The sequence below is a fragment of the Colius striatus genome, chromosome 3 (genome assembly GCF_028858725.1).
Source record: "Colius striatus isolate bColStr4 chromosome 3, bColStr4.1.hap1, whole genome shotgun sequence".
In the NCBI taxonomy this organism is placed as follows: domain Eukaryota; kingdom Metazoa; phylum Chordata; class Aves; order Coliiformes; family Coliidae; genus Colius; species Colius striatus.
In genome coordinates, this window is record NC_084761.1 from 24,196,319 (window position 1) to 24,220,068 (window position 23,750).

General features: G+C 39.4%; 1 protein-coding gene across 3 annotated transcripts; it reads left to right on the top strand.

Moving 5' to 3' along the window:
• The first annotated feature begins 862 nt into the window (after nt 1-862).
• METTL14 (methyltransferase 14, N6-adenosine-methyltransferase subunit) lies at nt 863-22,870 on the top strand. 3 transcript variants are annotated; one of them, XM_061992788.1, is made up of 11 exons: nt 863-992; nt 1,421-1,509; nt 2,070-2,157; nt 6,874-6,954; nt 7,326-7,413; nt 9,653-9,743; nt 11,269-11,410; nt 14,135-14,227; nt 15,496-15,612; nt 18,253-18,463; nt 21,344-22,870. In XM_061992788.1, the coding sequence occupies exons 1-11, from the start codon at nt 927-929 to the stop codon at nt 21,655-21,657; spliced, it is 1,380 nt and encodes a 459-aa protein (XP_061848772.1). In that variant the 5' UTR covers nt 863-926; the 3' UTR covers nt 21,658-22,870. The 3 variants fall into 3 exon arrangements, with proteins under 3 accessions (XP_061848772.1, XP_061848773.1, XP_061848774.1); XM_061992789.1 differs by lacking the exon at nt 14,135-14,227; XM_061992790.1 differs by lacking the exons at nt 863-992; nt 1,421-1,509; nt 2,070-2,157 and adding an exon at nt 5,205-5,230.
• The last annotated feature ends 880 nt before the right edge of the window (nt 22,871-23,750 follow it).

Genomic DNA, 23,750 nt, shown 5'->3' on the forward strand with positions numbered 1-23,750 from the left:
ATGAAAATCAAGATGCAATGTAAAAGGACATACATTCAAAGAGAGAGGATAAAATGAGAAAGGGGAAGAGGTAGCAGGAAAGAGACCCAAAAATCAGATGAAAAATGAGTTAAAGATTCTGCAAAACTCCCTCAAACTTTAACTTTTTAGACATTTAGAAAGATGTACATAAAGATTAATCTGCAAATAATGACGTTGGGTATTGAAGTTGACTATAAGGACATACTAGGTTATGAGAGATGTAGGAGAGAAGAGGCATTCTAGGCTCAAGAGACATTGACAAAGAAAAATGGTTGCACCTAAAACTATGTTTTACCCTGGAGAGTAAACCTTGCAGAAAAGAGCTCTCCACAGATCTGGCATAGCTGTTTGCCAGGTGTGATAAACCTTACACTGCAACGGTTGAGTGAAACCGAATTTAACATGTATACTTGAGAAACACTTAAATTACATTAGACCATGTGAGTAGTCTGCTTGGCGGCTCCTGACGAGCCTGGAGATCGGGTTTCCATCAGTTCGGAGCCTAGCACGGTACCCCTCACATTCGGTCTATCTGTCGGTGAGAGCCACCTTGTTCTGAGCTCGCCCCTCATGCACTTCCTAGCCGGCGCTGGGAAGCGGAACGCTGCCTCTCGGACGCCGCCGGGGCCAGGGTCAGCCCGCGGGGCGACTCCGCCACGCCGCCTGCCCGCTCGAGGCCCGCACGCCCCGGCGGCCGCCGCTCCAACCCCACGAGGCCGAGCAGGGTCCCGGGGCGGTGGGCAGCCCCGCTCCCACCGGGCCGGCCTCCACTGCCCTCAACCAACATGGCCCGCAGCGCCAGCGCGTCACACGGCCGCCGCAGCTGCTCCATTGGAAGAGGCGACGGAAGTGACGCGCCGGCGGGATCCCGGCGGAGCGGGACGGCGGACGCCGGCTGCGCGGCGATGAACAGTCGCCTACAGGAGATTCGAGAGCGGCAGAAGCTGCGGCGGCAGCTCTTGGCGCAGCAGGTAGCGGGCGGGGGCGGCCGGGCCTATCCACCGCCAGCGCGGGCCCCGGCGGCGCTCGCTCGAGCGCGCGGGCCCGCCCTTTTCCCGGGGGAGGGGGCATCGGGCGCGTGCCGCCTCAGGCGCGGCGGCTCCGCTGATGCCGGGGCACGCTGCGCTTCGGAGGCTGCCCGGCGGCCGGGCGGGAGAGCGGCCCCGGCACCGCTAGCGGCTGCCTGGCGCGTGGCCAGCAGGGGCAAGCGACGAGCCCCGGCGGGCCGCTAAGTGTGGCCGTAGAGGGAGAGGTGGTCGCTGGTGGGGCCTGCAGGCGGGCCTGGTTTGGGCGGGGGCGAAGTTAAGGAACGGCGCTTTGGCTTCTTGATTGTTATCCTCTGGGGTTTCTTTCTAATCAGTGGTAACGGTGGCTTAAATTTGTCTTGTCTGTTGCTCAGTTAGGAGCTGAAAATGCAGACAGTATTGGTGCTGTGCTGAACAGCAAGGATGACCAGCGGGAGATCGCCGAGACGAGAGAAACGTGTAGGTCAGTATCAGTCTGCAATTTCTGCTAGAAATGGGAGAGTTTCATGTAAGCTTTTGAAGTAGGACAAAGTGGTGCTCTAAAGAGGAAAATAAAATCATACTGTTTATTTACAAATGTACAGTTTGGTAAAAGAGAATGCTTTAATTACTCAAATCAGATTTTTGAATAAGGTAAGTAGAGTTTAGTCATTGTCTTCTAATAGCAGTTTGAAAATCAAAGCAGATTTTATCCTGAAAAGCTACTGCGAAGCAAAATGGGTATGAGTTTATAGTATGCCACATCTTGTCCTGCAGGCTTAGTTTTGAAGATGTACTGCTTTGGTTAAAACAAGCTGAAAGTTTTAGAGCAGAGAAATGAGAAAATGTGTTTTCAGGAGCCCTGTCTTTAAGGTGTGCTAGTCTCAAAGATATGGACACAGGAACTTTTTCAATGTGAAGTCTCAAAACAGTTTCAGACTTCTAAGGGAAATACATAGTCAAGGCAGATTATCACAGATTTCTGAAATGTTCTTTCTGGAAAAAGAAACTGCTTTATATGAGAAATTTTAAAAACATTTATAGGGCTGCTTATGATACTTCTGCACCAAATGCAAAACGCAAATACCCAGATGAGGGAGAAGCTGATGAGGAAGAGATTGAAGAGTATAAGGTAAAGGAACTTTTCTCTGGTATTTCTGTGTCTCTGAGGGACTTAAAAAGCACCCATGTCTGCATGTATAAATAAAAATAGCTGATGTGTGTAGATACTTAAAAAATGTGTGTCTGCTGGTGATGTCACCCTTGATGTCATCCGCTGCAGAGAAGAGAGGGGACATAAGCATGAAGTGGTTCTCTTCAAAGATGCCAAAGTGCATTAAACTGTACGTGCACTGGAACTCAATGTTTGGAGGCTTAGTTTAGTGCTGCTCTTGGAGGATGTAGGTTTAGGTGATAGTGTCATGGCTAGCTGTCTCATCTGGAAAGAAGTAGTAAAATGTGTGTGTGCTTGGGTACACACAAATAAAATCTTGACTGGAATTTATATGTATTAGAAGAAAAGCTTGCCTTTAGCGAGAGGCACAGGCCACTGGATGGCATACAGGAAGGCCAAGGATGCCTTCCAGACATACTGTTATGTGCAAAGCAATGCAGTGTTCTGGGTGAGCAGAAGAAATAAGTGATTATAAGGGAAGAGAGAAAAGAGGCTTGGTTTGGAGCATGTTGTAAGTATCCAAAATATCCAGGAGAAAAACCCAAAATAAAATTCCTCCTTGGTGTGGCTATCAAACCATCATGCCCTTCATTTTCCAAATGTCCATCAAGAGCTATTTGACCACATTGTTGTTTCATATCTAAGGTGATGTTTTGGCTAAGATGAGTGGTAGAGACAGGAAGTTAAATAAGGGTGTGATTATGATACAACTGTCTTTGATTTGCTTTGTGATCTGGTTTCAGTATGTATCCTCCCTCTCACTTATTTTTCTTCCTAATAACCTTGCTTCTGTGGTTAAGTAGAATCAAAGTCAGTGCCATTTATGAAAGAATGCAGTGTCTGCTGTTCTCTTGAATGCCTAAAAATATGAATTTTTGAAATATGAAGCCTTGGTAGTCTTACATTTGTGTTCAGGTTTATAAATCTTTCCATAATAATGTCTATCTTCAGTCTTGCTAAAACAAAAGTTAATGTATGACAGGACATTTTTGATTACTAATTTTTAAACATCTATCTGTAAATGGACAGATATTTTTCACATGCCAAGTATTAGTCTGTGCATGTTGTTTAGCAAAACAAGTCACGGTCTCAAAGTGATTTATGGAGACGTGAAGTGGGGTTTTTATGCTCACGTTAGCGATCAGTTCATAACAGTTTATTTTACACCTTCACCAAGTATATGCTTACAGAACTTTTTTTTTTTCTGTGAAATATATGTGGATAAGCCAACTTCAGTTGGTAAAGTCTATGAATCCTTGTCATTAACATTTTCTTCACGAGCATGGAGAAGACTTACCCTGTGATGGGCTGTAACCACTTGCAAGTGGCCAGACTCCTGTTGTATTGTTGAAATTGAAGAAGACTTTAATAATACTAGCTTGAACTGACTTCAGTTGAATAGATTTGAGAAACTTTAAACCCCCAAGCAGAACATCTATACTGGAGCTGTCAGCTGTTTTCTGCAGACATTGCTAATTCCCTACTGGCAAGGAGTTAAGAACTTTGTAAAATCCCATCTGTATTTATGTAACTTTTTTTCTTAGTACTTTAATCCTGTTTAAATTTAGTCTTGTAATATGAACTGATATAAAAAACTAGATGGTTTTGGTATCAAGCCCTATTGGATTGTGTTTAATATTCTTTAGAGAAAAGTAATAATAGACATAACTATTACTGCTGCAGACAAATATGGCAAATTTGTCAGTTCTGTTAGGAAAATTAGACATAAGTACTTTTGATGTCAAATGACTTGTATGTCACTAAAACCCTGACTTGCAGTCTTGGGTTCTATTCAATAGTATTAGTTAATCCTTTAGAAGTGGTTTAAAATTTTTGTGTCCTTACTTCAGATTTGGTGGAAATGAATGAGTCCTCAAACCTCAACTGCTCTAGCTGAAGCTTGAGCTGTAACTGCTGGTGAGGATGTGTTACTGTTGAGGTAAAATGTTGTTACTGCAATGTAACATACAATGGCACAAGGGCTGCAGGGTAGGGCACGTGGATGTGGGCATGACACCTTTAAAGAGATGTTGCTGGATATTTCAGACAGTTACTGTCAGTTTCTAGTGTTCCAGGTGGAAAGTGAAGTGAGCTGATGACACCTAAATGCCTTATGCGGATGTTTTGAGAGAAAACTGAACAGTGACATTATAGGTAGCAAGCATGAGTGCAATTTTTGAGATGAAAGGTCAAGTGTTTAAATTTTAGCCATTTAGGAACATCTGATGCATGAACCAGCATTATTTTAAAATTTTGTGGCTTTGTGATTGTGTTTTTGTTTTTTTTTTTAAATAAGCATAAACTTAACAGTGACAGTAACTAATGAGCATCAGGCTGATATGAAAATAAAGGGCAGCAAGGGTGTTTAAGCTTCCCGCTGTCTTGGAGCCTGACTGTGTTTGAAACCGTAGAGATGGGAGATACGGGAAGAGGTGCATTATTGGCAAAAATGAACAATAATTTAAGGTCAGAAAGTTGAACTGTGGTTCTGAAGAACTTCTTCCATACTTTTGTTTTTGTGGCAGTGTAACAGTTGTACTAGAGTTCAGTGAGCTCCCTGGTCTGTATTTGGAAATGACCGATAGTGGACCAGGCTATCTGCTGCCACTCCCAGCTGTTTCATAGCTGCCTGAGAGTGGTGGTGGTTGCTCCCCCTCTCCCCTTCGCCAGGTGAACTTAATTGTATGAACCTGTACAAATGTCTGGTATCAAAACTTTGTGGCAAACTGTTCTGGAGTTTTAACTTTGTTTGAAGCACAAAATAACTGTAGGTCAAATTTGCTGTCTGCCAGCTTCATTTGATACAGCCCTTTTCTGCTTTGCTTCTGCAAGCAGTGGCCTGCAAGCTTGGCATGCTTCCATGCCATTGTTCGAGAGGCTGAAAAAAAAAATCTTACGTGGTGGAATCGTGATAATTGCTTAATTTATCTGTAGTCATTTGAAAAAAACTATATGAGTGAATATTACAGGTAGTTTTTGTTTCCCTAACTCAGCAACAATATACCGGATTTGGAAAACAAGGATGATTAAGGTACAGGAACCTTACAGGTATCTTGTATTACTGTTAATTTAATTCTGTCTCTTCTTTGACTGTGTCCTTTTTCCTTTGAAAGTTGTTGGTGTGGGCTTTTGGTTTGTGGTCAACAGACTTTTTTGGTTTTAATCTCTTATGAAGGCATAGAGAGAAGAGGGGTGACTCAGGTGTTTATTAAGTGTCTATCATCAAAAGGGAGATGAGAAACAGGTGTAAGTTTATGATGATGTAACCAATAAACTTAAGCTTTCAGCTGTTTTTGTTTTGTAGCTTTTATTGTTATATCCTGCCCCCCCCCCCCCCCCCAAATAACACTTGCTGCTGCCTATCTGCTGTTCATTCCTTGTAAATACTTTTGGTGTTTCTGATGGTAATCTTCCTCTTTTTGGTCCTGTTGTAGCAAGTAAGTTCTTCACCTGAATAATGGGGAGGGGAAATCTGTGATCTATTAATTAGAACAGACATTTCAGAAATCGGTTAAAAGCTCCAATTTGGAAAGAACACCAGGCTTATTTTAAGATTTCAGCAACTAGAGGCATGAAAATAGGGACAACACTTGACTTTTTGTTCTGCATTCAGACAGTTGATGTAGCATAAGGTAAATGCAGAACTAAGAATAGCCTCTTGAGGTGTGTGATGGGGGGGAGGAATTGAGTTATTTTCTATGAGAAGTCTGATTCTTGATCTTTCCTTTTATTTCAATGTGTTACAATGTCTTTTAAAAATAGTATTTTGACCTTGAGGCTACTCTTCTGCTCACATGAAGCACAATATTAGCCAAATAAGATTTCTGCTAAATAAGATTTCTGTTGTAACCAATAATTTATGAAAGAACATTTGCATCCTACTAAAATATGGTAGATAATATTATTTAGTGGTTCTTCAGTTTTATTTATATATACTGAATTGTTTTAGAATCAATAAGAAAATTAAAAGTGAGGTTAAAAAAGAGTCTTTTGTTTCTCTTCTGTGTTGTGTTTTTAGAATAAGTCAGTATGACAGACCTCTGAATTCCAGGGATTTGATGAACAAGCAGTTGGTGATATACTGCCTGGGGGGAAAAACATTAAAACACAATTCCTGTTTTCTGGAAATTTTGAGATTTCAAAATGGGAATTTTAAAGTTACTTTTAAGGACAGTTCAAATGAAACAGTGACTTTTACCATGTACTGCTTCTGCAAGGTGTGGACTTTAAGAGGCCTGTATAAAGGAGGTAGTTTCAGCTTCTCAGGCTGGAACATCAGAGATGATTGAGTGGATATAAATGTTGAAAGAACTTCAAGCAAAATCTATCATTTGATTTAGTCCAAGGAATGAAATTTTTGCAGATCAAAAGTTCTGCACCGTCAACCCAGCACTGTCAGGGTCTAGAAATGAAGATTTTCTTGTTTTATTCTTCGTTCTGAGGCCTTTCCTAGTGGCACTGTTCTCATTAATGAGAGGAAGACCTTTTTGAGAATAGGTAACTGGTTTTTTTTTCCTCCCTCCAAAACTGGAGATGGAACCATTAATGATCTGGTGTTTTAGGAGACTTCTGTTTGTAGACAGCTTACTTCTTTCCTTAAGAAGTAGAATCATAATGAGGAGAAAAATAGCATGATTAATATGATATATTAATAATACCTGCTCTATTTCCAAGGATGAAGTAGAGCTACAGCAAGATGAAGAGAACCTTCCCTATGAAGAAGAGATTTACAAGGATTCCAGTACCTTTCTTAAGGTGAGCCATTTTTGCAATTAGAAGTCTAGTCAAAGCTATACAGTTGTGTTAAACTGTTTCTGTAATTGATGATGTTTGAAATACAGCTTTAAAAGCTGAACTAACTGATTGTAATTCACAAGTGTAGTAGTTTCCTGTGAAAGATAAAACTAACCAGTGTTTACACTGATCTGTCTGAAGATCTAGGTCAATGTGCAGTGATCTGTAATGGGGGTCCTGATTTGGAACTAAAACCCACAGTGACAGTCTTGACTAGTATAGCTTATAAGGGCATGTTGAAAAGGGAAACAAATATTTTGAAGATATCTTCCTTACTAATGTGTCCATTATCTCTCACCATTGCTCTCACTGAGCTCTGTTTTATTCTCTAGGGTACTCAGAGCTTAAATCCCCACAATGATTACTGCCAGCATTTTGTGGATACAGGACACAGACCTCAGAACTTCATCAGAGATGTTGGTATGTCATAGTAACTGAAGATAACTCATTTTATTCTCTGTCATGTCTGCTCCTTCCCATTGCTGAATTCCTTTAAAGTTACCAGGAAGTGTAGATACACACATTCCTCATAGCATTGTCTTTGTCTGTACACATCAACATATAAATTTATATGGATTATTTTATTTTTGATTGGTTAGGAGGTAATTATTTCTGAGGCTGCTCTTACTCTTGGTTTTGTTTGAAAGTACATAACAGGAGGATATTTTTTTTTTAAGAAGCTAAGCTCTTTTGGTTCCAGAAAGTAGATGAGTGTAGTGAGCAGATCTTGAAACCTTTGGAAGTTTGAATAGCTGACTTTCAGTGCATCTGTTTCCTGGGCTCTGTTGCCTCCAAGAATGCGTGTAGCATGTAAAGTATGAGAAATACTTATATTTGGTAAACAATATAGATTATATTTATCAGATAAATTGCATACCTTCTGATAGCTCATTAGGAGGCTCAATATATTGTCGAATTTAGAAGGTGTTATTTTAAGTTTACGTTCATCCAGCCATCACTGAACTTGTTATTGAATTGTTGCTTTATTAAGCCTGTCTGAATTTAATCTTTCTAAAGCTGAGATATGGTTTAGTTGTGTTTTGCCTTAATGAGTGCCTGATAGTTATTTGGGTTTTTTTTTAAAAAAGCAAGATACCTCCCTCTACTGTTTTCTGCCTTAGCTGAAAAGCATCTGGGCTTTAGAGTTACGTGCTTGAAATAGTTATACTCTGTTCTTTGAGATGAGTGTGAAGAAGTAGCAGCCCATGTTATTTACTCTGACTTCTATGCTGCTTAACGCGTTGGGAAGGGATGGGACAAAGTGTGAGTATGGAAATAAACATGTCAGCAGCAGTTAGTCTACACTCTTTGTTAGATGTGAAATGTGTCAGGTTGCATATTGATTAATGTATGTTTTCTACATGACAATCAAAACTCTACTTAGGTGCTACTTCATAATTGGACATGATACTACAAAAAGCTGTAGGGAAACAGTGGTTCCAGAACACTCAGTCATATCTTTTTGATGTTACTGTTGGAAGAGAGAGACACCTGTGGGGTTTGTTTGTTGTTTTTGCTTTTAATACAGCTGAAGTCATATTCACTGAAAATTCTTCTACATCTGTTGCTTAGCTTCTGATAGCTGGGTTCCATTCCTGTTGGAAGCAATGCAGCAGTGGAAATTAGAACACAAGGGTGTCCTTAAGGTGTTATTTATTTACGGAAATAAATGAAAATAACTTTTGGATGGTGTGGCTCATGCAGATTAGTATGAGATAATCAGGTTAGATGCTACAAACTTTGTGTTAGTACTAAGAACTTAGTGCAGTGCCAGTGTTGGGAGTTCAGAAGTTTGAGTTAAAATACAGAGAGGGATGAAGGGTTGTGGAGTTTGTGGCCTCCCATGGATTAGTACCATTTTAAAGTAAATTTAAATGAATATGAAGCCTTGTAAATAACTCCTGGTAAAGTTGAACTTCTTGGGAGGTGGGTGCGGTACCTTTTTGGTTTGTGCTGAACATACTTCTAGCCATAAAAAAAACCATAGTGTCTACTTTTTTGAAGGGGGAATTGATTGAAAAGTTTGCTCTTTTATTTTTTGTTTTGAAAAAAGTTTGCTGCAGAAGACCTAATTAAAGTTCTCATTTTGCATTCTGTACGTGTGAAAGATTTGAAAAGTAACATCATAAAACTAAGTCTAGGAACCCAATAAATAAATAAACATGTATTCTAATTTTCGTGACTGATACCAGAGTACCAAATGTCAGTGTAAGCATTGCCTGAGGGAATCAGCCACACCCCAATTGCCTTAGAAATACTCTTCAAAGGTTAAATAAGAATATTCTATAAATGAATGTTAATAAGATCTTAATTACTGATGGATGGGGGGGGATAACAGAATAACTTCTGTCATTCTATCACTTGTAGTTGAAAGATTGTTTCCTTCTGATAAAAGGAGTTGTGAACTCCTGCTCACTATGGTGCTGTAGGGAGGATTGGAACATAGACAGTACGTTTAATAACAGCTGTAACTGGGTGAAGGCAGGAAGATTTTGTGAGGTACCAAGCAAAAACTGCTTTGAAGGATTTGGTTTGTTCTAACAAAAATTAAAATGAGCTAAGTATTAACATTTGGATCTATTCAGAATATTAGACAATGCTTAATTGATACAGATTTACTCTCTAAGTAGTTGTTAACTTCATGTTTTCTTCTTCTTAGGCTTAGCAGATAGGTTTGAAGAATACCCAAAACTTAGAGAGCTCATCAGATTGAAGGATGAGCTGATATCTAAATCTAACACTCCTCCCATGTAAGTGTTCTTACGGAAATTGCCTTTCTTCTCCAGACCTGTTTGAAGTTAGCTGTCTGCTTTGCAAACCACTGTCACCTGCTCAGAATTTACATCTTTATTCCTGTTTGTATATACAAATGAATCATTTGAAACTTCAGAAGAATAAAATGAGATTGTTAGTTTAGTCTAGATGTTTAATATGGTATATAGACTGCATTTTCTTTCCAATATATGATTATTTATGGTAACTAAATTTTGGTTTTTAAGGCCGAGCTGTCAGCCATTTGGGCTGCAGGCTTTAATGTGGGAACTAAAAGAAGATCATTGATTGTCAATCCCATGACATTATGCAGTTTACAATAACAAGAAGACCTTTAAAAAAATAGTCTCTTAATCTAACCTTAGTTATTCTTGTAACAGCTGTTTTTCATGTAACGTTCAGTTCTTATCTTAGTATCCATTAACCAGATGTTGCTTTGTAGTTTAAGATCAAAAAATGTTTAGGCTGGCTGGAAGTGATTTGTCCTATTATCTTTGGGTTACCTCTTGAATTTTTGCTGAATACTAGACACAGTGTGAGCATGCAGCATGCTACTGCCAGGAATTTGAACCCATCTGGATGCGAACCTAATGCTTTTATAATATACTGAAGTCCTTATCTGTACTGAGTAAACTAGCATTATTTCATGATGGTCACATCAAAAACTCTGAAATAATTGCCTGAACAACTGATATACAAACTGCAAAGCTCAACTTGCTATTTGAAGTAAGGTGTGTTTTGGCACTCATAGCCATAAAGCAAAAAAAGGGAAAAAATAGTAATCAAAGTGCTGTCTTCTGATGAGCATCAAACACACTTAGGTAATAATCTCTTCCAGACCCTTTCTTAGGAAGGGAGGGGGTGGTAGTCTGCTAATCATCTTTAAAGGTATTGAGGAGAGGCAATGTAATTTTTTTGATAGTGATACAGAGTAGTGGGCAGGCGTGGAGGCCAGTTTTAAGAGTGTGTTGGAATGTGTATTTAGTAAAATCAACATGTGGGGAAACTATGCTTTTGCTATAGAGACAGAGAAATACAATGCTACTATATGAAAAGTAATAAAATTTACAGTATTCCAAGTCTTCTGAATGTGACTTAGTTTTAGAACTGCCATTTAATATATGCCCCTTAGCCAGGCAGGTTTTACTTCTTAAATGTCAGTGTTTTCTTCTGTATAGTCCACAGTGTACAGAAAGTTCAGTGATTCTTTACTAGATACTGTTGTACAGTGTGTATGGACATCTGTTTCCTGCTTGCTAATTTAGAATCCTAAAAACTGTTTATTGAGCAAAAGACTGCTTTTTAAAAAGTTGTAGCGCAACAGCATGTAGCCTAGGTGAAGTGAGAACGTGTTACAGAGCTCCTCTGGATTGAATGCATTCGAGCTAGAAAAACTACACAGGATACCCTCCTAACTGACTAAACAGAAGTACTCTTTGGAGTATAATTTTCAAACTACTGTTGCAGCTTGTCCAAGGAATCTGTTGTTTTTTGTTTGAACAGGTATCTACAAGCAGACTTGGAAGCATTTGATATTAGGGAACTGAAGTCCAAATTTGATGTGATTCTCCTGGAACCACCACTGGAGGAATACTACCGAGAGACTGGCATTACTGCCAATGAAAAATGCTGGACCTGGGATGATGTAAGTTTTTTACTTGCTGTAAAAAGAATTTCATAGATGTATTGAAACAAATTGTTTGAGGATTTAATTTGGTATCAAACTGTTTTAGAGATATGTTTTAAGAAAAAACGGGATATGTTTGGTGTGATGTTTTTTTAAAGGAAAGTCTAGATTATCATACAAATGAAGTTTCATATTGTATGCATGCCTACACAGTTTGTGTTAAAATGTATTTTTTGAGAAGTTTAACGAATGAGATATGCCTTTTTGTTCTTCCCATGCTTGACTGAAACCTTAATTCTAATAATACTGACGTTTCTCCCTACCTTCAATTTTTTCTTGTTTTCTTGTCTGTTTGGTTTTTGCTGTTGAAGTTCAGAGTAGCCATGGTAAATATTCCCTTGTTTTTTGACATTCTCAAAGAGATTTTTAAGGTATGTGTTTTAATGTGCTGGTCTTCTAGGTAAAAGAGTAGACGACTATGCTGCTTTGACTTCCCAAAGTACTGACTGGGCAGGATAGTCTAGTAATCAACATAATTATGATCCTGAGAAGCCTAACAAAATAGATGAGCTTTCCTTGTGGATTTTTGTTCTCATATTTATGTGTTCCCTTACATAATGTTGTTTTTTGGAGACATAGTGATTTCTGACCCTTTTTTTGGGAACAAGGTAAAATCTTAATGTGCAAGATATGGTCATATTTGAGGCTACTGTTGGTTCTCTTGTTCTGTTGTGCTCTGGTAAACGTTTAGAGAACTGAGTTAGGGAAAAGATTTTTCAAGTTCTTCCTGTAGTAATGTGAGTAGAGGTTTGTATAGAAGGAAGCACTCCAGATGTGTATTGATAAGTAACTGCATTCTGTATCTTCCCCTTTTTGATAGTCAGCTCAGTGAAGGGTGGAGGCTGTCAGGTGCTGGATGTTATCAGGCATAATAACTTGACGACACAAAGCCTGCTGCCTAGTTGTCCTTCAAGATTTTGAATCAGAGACACTGAATAAGAAACTTGTAATGCCAGTATCAAATAGTGATAAATTTGCTGTACTGTGTGTATCTACACTTTAATAATTTCAAATGACACAAGAAACACACAGAAACCCCCCAACAACCAAACAATGCAAGGCTCACAACAAAACAGGCCATCTGTAGTAGAGGAACATCTGATTTAAAAAAAAGTTTGCATAACCATGTCAGGAATTCTTAGGCTCAGACACAGGGGTGGGAATATGCAACTAATAAATAGCTGTTACTTAGAGACCCTATTTGAAAAGTATGCAGGACTACTTGTGCATTAGCAGTGAGTTTGTCATAACAGGACCAAAACATTAGATTGAAGCAGTTGCTGCCAAGGTTTTCTTACCTACGTTCTATGTGGCTTGGGAGAGAGGGATAATGGTGTTGCTTTAAACTGGGCTTACTTTGTCCTTTTGTACTGAAACCTGCACGTGCATAACTTTGGAAGAGAATCAGTGAAACAAAAGAATCATGAGAACAAAATAAAATTCAATCCAACTTTAAGGAATTAATTTGAAAAGAAAGGCATTCATGCCACTAATAAGAGACTAGGTAATTCCATGTTAAAGAATAGGTAGCTGCTGTGTTAGCCGTTCGGTTACATCAGGCAAAAATAATGCTTGGCAGTGTTGCCTGGGGAAAAAAAGACATTTTGTCCTAACTGAAAAACTGGAAGTCTTGGAGGCAGGAGTCATCTGTGTATTTGGGAGGTACATCCTCTTAGAATGGCTTCTACTGCCTGATTTTTCTTCATGATGGCACTGAATGAAGCTTGATTTGATGTGTTAGCAAGTTACAGATGAAGCTTTTCAAGTTGTAATGAGCAGCAGATGCTTTGCATCTGAAGTTATTTCATCCTGAATGTTACTCATTTGTCATTGTTGAACCACTGTCCTGACAAATTATTGCTGCTTTTTTTCCCTGAAAGTTAAAATGGACAGAATGACTTTCCTGTATAGCCTTAGGAATTAAGCTGAGGTTTTTCATAATGTGTCTTCACAAGCTTCACAAAAGTAATGCCTAAGGGTAGAAAAGAAACAGAGTGCTATTGCTCTGTTCTTAAGTCTTTTTCCTAACTGATAAAATGGAACAGAAGTTTAGAGGGGAAAAAAAAAAAATGTGGGTTGTATCATAGAGTGATAGGGGTTGGAAGGGACCTTAGAGATCATCTAGTCCATCCCCCCCGCCAAAGCAGGTCCACCTAGATCAGGTCACACAGGAATGTGTCCAGGTGGGTTTTGACTCTAGAGAAGGAGACTCCACACCCTCCCTGGGCAGCCTGTGCCAGGGCTCCCTTGCCCTCACAGTAAAAGTGAACTTTAAGTGGAATTTTTTGTGTTCCAGCTTCTTTCCATTACCCCTTGTCCTATCACTAGATACAGCAGAAAAAAAGGATGTCCCAATCACCTGACATCCACCTTTTATATACTTATAAATATTCATGAGATCCTCCCTGCAGTCTCGAGTCTCTTAAGTCTAGAATTTTCTATAGAGATGGATTTTCTGTGAAATCATTAATTTAGTCATCAGCTGTGGTGAAAATATGCACTTGGATATTGATAAGGTAACTTCTACAACATATTTTCTGGAAAACAATGTTAAGAGAATGGCCAGGAATGATGTACAGGACGGTTGCTGTGATAATGCTTCAACACTTATTAAATATTCTCCCTGACACAACTTGGTGATATTTAATTCAGAAACACTTTTATTGCTATTAATATTATTAGATCATGAAATTGGAAATTGAAGAAATTGCAGCCCCAAGGTCATTTGTGTTTCTATGGTGCGGTTCAGGCGAGGGTCTGGATCTTGGCCGAGTGGTAAGATGATGTTTTAATTCAATTTATTAGGGGCAGACTTAAGAGTTTATTTTTATCTCTGACTTTTTCTGTATAGAATTCTCAACTGTAACCACTGAGAGATGTTTTGTTACTGTGGCAGAGCATATATAGTTTTAAGTGGATTAAATAAAAGTAAGTGCTACTGAAGGGTGCTACTGTTCCACAAAGGGAGATAAAATTTGCATGCATAGCACTGCTTATTTTCAGAAAACACCTGGAGGTTAAATAGGTTTACTGTTGCTGAGCATTATAAACTTTTGCTTCCCTCTAAGATCTGGGAGTTTAGGGTTAGCTTTGTGTATACCAGAGTAGCCCTGCTTATATGGAGGAATAAGAATTTCCAATTGGTTCGTGTTGTGCTAAAACAGTCTTTGCTTAGTTTGAGCTGCGCTTTCTATTAAAACAATATAGCATTTGTTCAAGGACAACATGTGGTTACTAATCCGTCCTGCTTTATATACTTTTCATCCTGAGGTTGGTTCAAGTAGCAATTTTGGATATATTGATTTTGCACATAGACATATTTGTAGTGGATGGACAGTTCTTGAACATGTCAAAAGCCAAATGAGCTTGAGTTTGTAATGCCAAATTTCCTCCCTTTCCAAGACTACACTTTCAGGAGTTCAGGATTACAAAGAAATGCAAAATTCATGGGGTTGTTTTGTTTGTTTGTTCGGTTGGTTTTGGGTGTTTTTTGTTGTTGGTTTTGTTTGTTTTTTTCTATTTGGGTTTTGTGAGGGTTTTTTTTGTTTTTTGTTTGTTTTGTGGGCTTGTTTGTTTGTGTAGGTTTTGGTGTGGTTTTTTTTTTGTTACAGGTATAGGAAAAACCACACAATGGTAGCAAAGGTTTCTGGTATTCCTGTATATAGAATTTTACATTGATGTGAAAACCTGTGAGAGCACAGGTATTAGTGGAGATGGGGCCATGGCAGCTGATCATGATTGTTGCTCAGACTGATTTTAATTAAATGTGTCATTAGGTAAAAATGACCAGGGGATTTGTGCAGTGGTTAAAAATCTTTAAAAAAAAAGGATGATATCTAGACAAGTTGTTGTACACATAAGCAGCATCATTTAGGTTTTTTTGTGCAGATTGATAAGACAGTACAATCATGCCAGTAAACTATTTCATTCATCTGTGACCAACTTTCCAGCTATGCTTTAAGAAGAGTCAGGTATCTATATGAGAGTTCTGTTTAGGTTACTTGAGTTTTTGGTCAATTGTTTTATCTATCTATAATATTTAGTGTCTACGCAAATGGGGTTACAGAAGATGTGAGGACATTTGCTGGATTAAAACAAATAAGAACAATCCTGGAAAGACCAAGACTCTGGACCCTAAGGCTGTTTTCCAAAGAACCAAGGTAAATGATATGGCTTAATTTCTCCTCTGTCCTGTCTCTTCATGCTCATGAAACACTGGTTACTCTGTGGCAGAGGAAAGCAGAGTTCTGTTCTGCAGAGTACAGTATATGGAAATAAACATAGTCATAGGATGAATTATGAACTTCTGTCCCCTTCTTGGCTTTAGTCAGTGTGAAGTATAAAAGTTTCACCTACATTTAACATTGCTTGCTAAATTTCTGTTCTAGTCCTCTAAATGTGGTACTCGTTTGAGCTGTGTTGAAATGTAGGTAGCTGAGGAGAGCTGGTAGGTTGATGGTAGGTAGGAATGAAATCCTGAGAGGGAAGGTGTAAACTGAATAGAAAATGTTACTGTATATTGCAATGTTGTTGAATTCTGGGTTGTTTCAGTTACTGGTGAATGATAAATAAGCAGATGGTCTGTTAGCAATACCTTTTGTGTTAAAGGCAAGTTCCTTTCCAGATTAGAGAAGAAAACTGGCTGGCAGAAGAACACCTTTTGGGTGGAACTAAACTTAGCAGTAGAATTTGACTAAATGTCATGTCAAAAGAAGTCTTACACTGTAGATTGTGGATGGAGGTAGCCGTAAAAAATAACTCTGGAAGACTGGCTAATAGTTCTAAATACACACATGCAGGTATGTGCCCAGAATTTGAAGCAGGTGGAGGACTGTTAGGGACAGGGGCTCAGTCAGCATCTGCTGACTTCCTGAAGATGACCGTAAGGCACAAATGATAGTATCGGTCAGCTTGATTTAAATGAAATACTGTCTTAGGGATGTGTTGTGAGGGATGTGTATTGAAGAAAGGTATAGGGGGGGAAAAAAGGTGTTCTGATTTAAGAAACTCCAATGTTTGTTATTCAAAAGCGTAGGCAAATATAGATAGGATTAATAAAGAATTGCTTAGGGTGTAAGTGGGTGTAACTGGCAATTTTACTGAAGGCAGAAAATTGGCTGACAATTTAATAATGTACATTTACTAAAGTGTCATTAACTTCAGGACTTATTCCACATTCATAATCATTCATTAGTATTAAGCATTCTCAACTCTTATCTCAGATTTACCATTTTTTTAAGTATAAACTTCCCTTTGAGAAGTCTGGAATCTCTTTTTGACTTGCATTTACATTAATCTGAAGTTTGTTTGCAAGTGTGTTGTATGAGTTATACAGTATTTATGCTTGTAAATATATGTTTATTGCCTGTAGTATTGCAAATATGTGCAGCTCACTCATGAGGGAGTGGTTAAAACTAACACAGGAGGATTTGTGGGGAACTTCATGCCTTTTTTAGTGGAGGAGAATAGCTTCTGGTATTCGTGAATTTCTCTGTTTATTAAGCAAGGATTCGGTTGAGGTCACTATTTATAATAAACATTGAAATGTGAGCTAGCCTATTCTGAGTAAATAAATAGTGTGTTGTGCAAGAGTGTTTAGCAGTGAGTACAACAGCAAATTCCATCCTGTGATGTTTAGTTGAGGCATCTCTCTAGATGGATGCTTTATGCTGTGCCACCTGTTAAAGAATTTAAAGTAGTAATGAATGACCTTCCTTGTATAAGGAGAAAATATTTTGGGTGGTTCTTCTAAAGATAAGTTTTATAAGGCTTTTCTTGAGGGGTAATTCTGGCTTTTTATATAGTTAAACCTAAGGTCTGAAAACCCTGTAGCTTGAGTGTAGTTGACCAACTGCATAGATTTTCTAGGTCACCTATTCTGCCTTTCCTATTTATTCACTCCCAACTGCTGCCCAAAATCTGGAAATGATTATGTACTCCTGTCTGCAGCTTTTCTTTCAGAGCCATCTGGTGGCACTTAGTGAATCAGTGTTCTGTGATACTGGGGAACATTGCTCATCTGAATTTAATATTCCCAGAAACAGAACTCTGAAATGAATATGTAGAACTCTTTCTTCATCCTGTACCAATTATGGTGATTCCTCATTCACAGATTCTACATACCAGTCACTGAAGTTGATCTATACTGTTTTAGAGGAAAGGAAAGCAACACATATTGAAGTTAAAGAACGTTTCTAATGCTGATGTTGTTGACTGAGAGTGCATTGACAGTTTGATAGTGGTTTTACTTTTTTGATGCAGTGATATCTTCTAGAAGGAAATCTTGAGAGCAAAGGCTACTTTTGTGCCAGAGGTACAATAGGAGAAAGTACATCTTATTTTTACTGATGGGCTGTCTCATGACTGAGAACTTTAAAAATTATTTGTACAAATAAAGTGAAGTTCAGAATGCTGATACAAGTATTAATCATAGTTATTAACACTTCTCTTCCTCTCGCCATCACCTTGTGCTCTCTTTCCATGTGATAGTTCCTCAACCTTTCCAACATCATGCTCTAACATTGCTGTAATTGAAGTCCAGTTGTCTTAGCTTCCATTGGGTTTTACCACTTTGTAGTATAGTTCATCAAGCTGTAAAGTGCACTTTGCAAAGGGCTCTTTTGGTAGCTCCAGCTTGTTCTGTCCTAGTTCACGCTTCATGCTTTTCCCTGTGTAAGAGCAGGAGAATTTCCTCTGCCTAGCTTTTCCTTTTCTCTCCATTATGCTCCAAGCAGGGGTGTATGTGCTGCCACAGTGTGTGCATCAAGTGACAGGTCCTCTCCTGTGTTCTGTGTGTGTAGGAGCACTGCCTCATGGGCATTAAAGGGACCGTGCGTCGAAGTACAGATGGTGACTTCATCCATGCTAACGTTGACATTGACCTAATCATCACAGAAGAGCCTGAAATTGGCAACATAGAAAAACCTGTAGAGATTTTTCACATCATTGAGCATTTCTGCCTTGGACGACGACGTCTCCATCTTTTTGGAAGAGACAGTACAATCCGACCAGGTAACTTAAACACTTATTCTTTTCAAACAGGTAAATTCTAATTTAATATCTCTTTTCCATCATCTGAGGCCACTTGATGGATTCTCATGGGAGCTGAGGCAGTAATGGTTAATTCTAACACGATTCTTCTGCCAGGATTTGCAACAGCTGCATGACTGTATTTCTGTATATAACCCTGTTTCCCTCACAAGGAATTATGATGCCACAGAAAGCCACATGAGCCTTTTTGGTGACTTTTCCATAGTGGAAATCTAGTCATGAGTGAGAAGATCTGCTGAATGGAGACATTCCCTAGGTTTCCTTCCCTCTCATTTGGATAATTAACCAGCTTGACTTTCAGCAATAATGCTCAGGGCTTGTGGCATCACGCAGCAGCTGATGCCACACACTGTGACAGGAGAAGAGTGACTTCTGCTGTAGTTCCATGTTCTGTCCCTTGTGATCAAATAGCAAAAATTTTTGATAGAACTCAGGATTTCACATGTGTACTTTCTTAGCAAGAAACATGTAGATAAATGCTGAAACTTTTCAGTAGTCTACGGGAATTATGGAAATGCATAATTTTCTGGTTTTTTTAAGTTCATATTCTGAATATTTCCTTCCTATTTTTGGGCATAACAGTGAAGTATATTCTACACTAGGTCTAAAAATACCTTTATCATGTGCAAGACAGAGTAGCAGGATTGTAAAATTCATCAGTGCCCTAAAGAGGCCTCTAGACATATGTAGTAACTCAGATAGTAGATCTCAAGGACCTTGATTAATTTTTGGTTTCTGTGAAGATCTATTGTCACAATACAGTGTTGTTTTTGAAAGTCTGTAAATTCTATAAAGTTTTTTAGACGCCTGTTGATATATTTAATTCATCTGTAGCAAACAAAATTCAGTTTTCTTTTTGCCCATGTGCCGTGTGTTTGCACCTCTCAGAGCACTATGTTCCTCTGAACCGATTTTAACTCTCTATGAGTTTAGTGCTGGTCCTGTTGCTAGCCCTTGAATACCCAGTGTCTTACACTGGATGCTGCATCTGGCATGATAAAAAATGTGTAGAAATATATGGATCAGATTGAAGGTAACTACATTTATTTATTTAGGTGGTCAGGCCTTTCAGTTTATCGTGCAGAAGTGGTGAAGGACTTTCAATGCTGGAGAATACAGACTAGAAGAATAAAATCTATTTTAACGTCTTTTTGGACTTTATATCTACTGTCAGTGACATCTCTGCCTTAAAGCCTGATGTGAAACACAGTTCAACGGTCTTGCTCCTTTCCACTACTAGCAGTTGGTCAAATTGAGTCTGCCTGCCTCATGTTAGGGATGGGGGTGGTCATACTTCACAAGCTGATAGATTCTAAGTGTTGGTCTCTGAAAAATTGATGGTGATGGCATGGCCTTTGCAAAAATGTGCATGGAGGTTTTAGTGGGGCAGTGGCATAGCTGGGCTTGCATTGGGTTTGTGTAGCTGTTTGGTGTAACACTTCTCCCCTAAATAGAGATGAATACTTTAGATGACAGAGTAGAAATGGATACGAATCCACCCATGGCCTGGGTTGCTGTGTGTGAATGCTAAGACTTAGTCTGTATAAAAGATGTTGCTTATTCTTTTGACTGTAATTGGAGTAGGGTGTGTATCAGTACACAAGCTGCAAGCAGTAAGTTATCTAAATAAATTCCATGGTGGCATTTCTGCCTTATTCATATGACTATGGAGTAGTGATTATTGGCCTTTCCTATTCTTTGACTGGCCTTTGGCTTGAATTGTAATGAAGTCAAGTCTTAATTCTGTCAGTCACTGGCGTGTGTGGAGGGGGACTGTTTTGTTTTGTTTTGTAGAAGGACAGCATTCTGGTGTTACTTCCATGCAGCTGTAGATGAGTTCTTACATATGGATGTCCCACAGGGTGATGTTGGTCTGAGTCAGCTTTTGTATTTTTTTTAAATTTGGTGGTTACTCTGGAATTGTATGTCATGCTTTGAATCCTCTGCTCGTCACAGATCCTCACAGTGCTCTGTGGGGCATGAAAACCCAATACCTCTCTACTTTTTAATTTTTATTTTCAAATGTGCAGGAACCAGGGTAAATGTTACATCAATTCTCCAAGTAGAGGTAACAATGTTAAAGAAACTGATCACAAAGTTTCTTTATTCTTATTTTCCTTATAAGGATGTTGTTGAGATCACCAAACTACATTTTTCTTCATTAATACATGATACAGCTGTAAGCTGATATTTTTAAGTGGTCTAAAGCTCCATTTTAAGTCTGAATGCTACTTTAGTCTATGAAGAATTAGGAAGGTGCTTGTTTGCCTGCACTGATTCATTTGGTGAAGCTGAAGTGCCCATTGAATGTGTGTAAACAGGTTCATTTCACTCTCTCTAGTTTCATAGCATGTGGACTTCAACAGAATTGCTATTTTATTGGGTTTTCAGATACATGCTTCCAGCATGCTATGCTCTTGGCTGCACTGTCACAACTGGTTTCTGGAGACAAAATTACCTAAATCAAGTTTACATGCCTTTTAAAAAGGGGAGAGTGAGGAGGATGATGTTATTTTAAAACTGGATGAATTTACTGATCTGGTTTAGTCTGGTCCCAGAGAGGCTGGAAAACCTTGTTGTGGTGTAAGAACAAGAGGAATGAAGGGGGAAGAAGAAGAAGGGGGAATGAAGGTTTCATGTGAATGAAACCACATTGTGAATGTTCCCATAGCCATGTGCAATTAAAAAAACTCAGCTTCCCCAAAGGTGACCTTTTCATTCTGTCCAGTGCAGGTGTTGTGAAGAGAAGTGTCTGTCCCAATCACTTGAGTGTTTATTTATTAGGAACAACACGATGATGGCCTCTTGAAGCATGGTATTGACTCTGGTTTTGTTCCCTAGGTTGGCTGACTGTAGGACCCACCCTCACAAACAGCAATTTCAATGCAGAAACATATTCTTCGTACTTCACAGCTCCCAACTCCCACCTCACTGGCTGCACCGAAGAGATTGAGAGACTTCGGCCCAAGTCACCACCACCCAAGTCCAAATCCGACCGGGGCGGTGGTGCTCCAAGGGGAGGAGGAAGAGGAGGGACTTCAGCAGGCCGAGGAGAAAGGGGCAGAGAGAGGAACAGAACTAACTTTCGGGGTGAGAGGGGTGGCTTCAGAGGGGGACGTGGAGGTACCCATAGAGGAGGCTTCCCTACCCGTTGATGACTTAGGTAATTGCTTCTTCTCCTGTTCTAATGCCACACCTCTGAATCTTTTTCCTAGTCTTGTTTTTGCTAAAGTGAATTATTCTGGGGACTCAAGCTAGATGACTTTTTAATACTGTTGGTGCAAGCCGTTACAGGGACCGTGCCTGCCGGGGCCCAGCCTGGTGTGTCACCTCTGCTTCTGTTTCTCAGAGCAGAGAGCACTGTTTCTTCAAAGCACCAGTATGACCGAGTGAAGATGCTTGCTCTTCCCTTAGGAAACTGGCAAGTTGTGAGCTTCATCAAATGTCATATTCTCCAAAGCACGGATGCCTCTTCCTTCTCTGGAGATTTAGGATTGGACTGACTTGGATTGCTATGATGGGGTGGGCATGAAATGCAGTTTTGAACTGCATGGCCATAGCAGGCTTACTCTCCTGTTCATGGAAGAATAAGTGCCGTGTCTCTATTGACACCTATTTTAACTTCTCTGAAATCAAGGAGCAAATTGAATAAATAAGAATTATATTTTTTCTTATTTGGTTAATTTCTCGAATTATTCCTGGGAATAGGGAACAAGTTTCCTGTTCATTTGTGGTTGTGTATGTGGTAGCTTTTCATGTCTGTTGTGCGGAGAGTGGTAATTCTGTGCAGTTGTGAGTTTGTGCTTTATAGAAAGCAAGAAGTTGCATATTTAAATGCAGTCCAGAACTTCTTTGTGGGTGTGGGCTCTGCTGCTTCAGTAAGGATTTTCACCCAACGTCTGTTAGCCTCATTCTTCACTGGGGAAACCAGTTTTACTGCAGAGCAGTTGGAATGTAGGTAGTAGAAAGACCACATTGGAAGGGTGAGGTGACATTGCGAGTGCTTCCTGAAACTGTGCCCCTGGGTAAGGAGGGTACAGTAACCCAGCAGCACGTTTTGCTTTGCCTGTGGACATTATGCACATTGGCAATAGGCTGTTGGTGATCGGCTCCAAAGCACAGTGTGAGGAGAAAGTGGTTCACTTTGGGATGCACAGTATTTGCTTGCCAAAAAACCACAACTGAACATGCTGGTCAGTATGTGGGAGACTGAACATACCTGTCTGTTGAAGTCTCCAAGTGTTGGACATGGAATTTGGAAAATTGGCTTTTAAGTCTCATGTTTCTGTGTTGAAGCCTAGCTTTTAAATAACTGCCTTGTAAAGTAGTTGATTATTAAACTTGTTTATCAAAGTTGATGTTGAAATATTTTTCTTAATATTTTGTGCATTTGTTCTCCTTGAGGTTTTGGAATTGCCAAGTTTAACGTGGTTTTCTTGCTGCTGTTGTGAAGGAGCAGGCAGTAAGTGTTCTTTTGGTGTATGAACCGTTAGCACAGACATTTTTGAGGTCTGGTCAACTTGGTAGGATGTCAAGTACAAAGGGAACTTTCCTATTGTTGGCACTTCTTTGCTTCATCCAGTGTTAAATTCATCTGAGGAGTTGATGGGATTTGGGGAGGATGTTTTAAGGGTAGTAATGCTCATCTGACTGTTGAAGTCCTCCATAGACTGCTTGGAGCAGCATCTGATGGAAGTTACGTGCCACAGTAAGGAAACCTTTTTGCTGATTTTGCCCTAATTATGTTCTTACTCCACAAATAAATACTGGATGGAGACACTAAACCTTAGGAAGAGTGGTGGGGTGCTCCTCAAGACTTCAGTGATTTGAGAAATTAATTGCATGCAATCTTGTAAAAAAATCTATTAAATCCTTCTTGAGCATGCAGAGTTTGGTTTCTTGGGGGTTTTTTCCCCCCCTCAAAACTGAAACAGCTCAAGTAGTGAGGAAGAAAAGAATAAAGCCCCAGTGTTTGCTTAGATCTATCTGGACAGGCCAGCTTCACCAGGGAAGAGTAATGTATGTGTTGGTAACAAGCAGCTGACCTGACTTTTTAAATTGAGATTAATGGACAAGGAACTAGAACTCTCTACAGCTGTAAGTGGTGTTTCAACTTGTAACGGTAAGACAGTAATGCATGGTGGGTGTTTCCAAAGGCCTTGGGGTCATGTACTTGTGGAGATGACACACACAGAGGAAAATAATGTAGTGAGACACTATATGCCCACTCCCCACTTACACAGTAAAA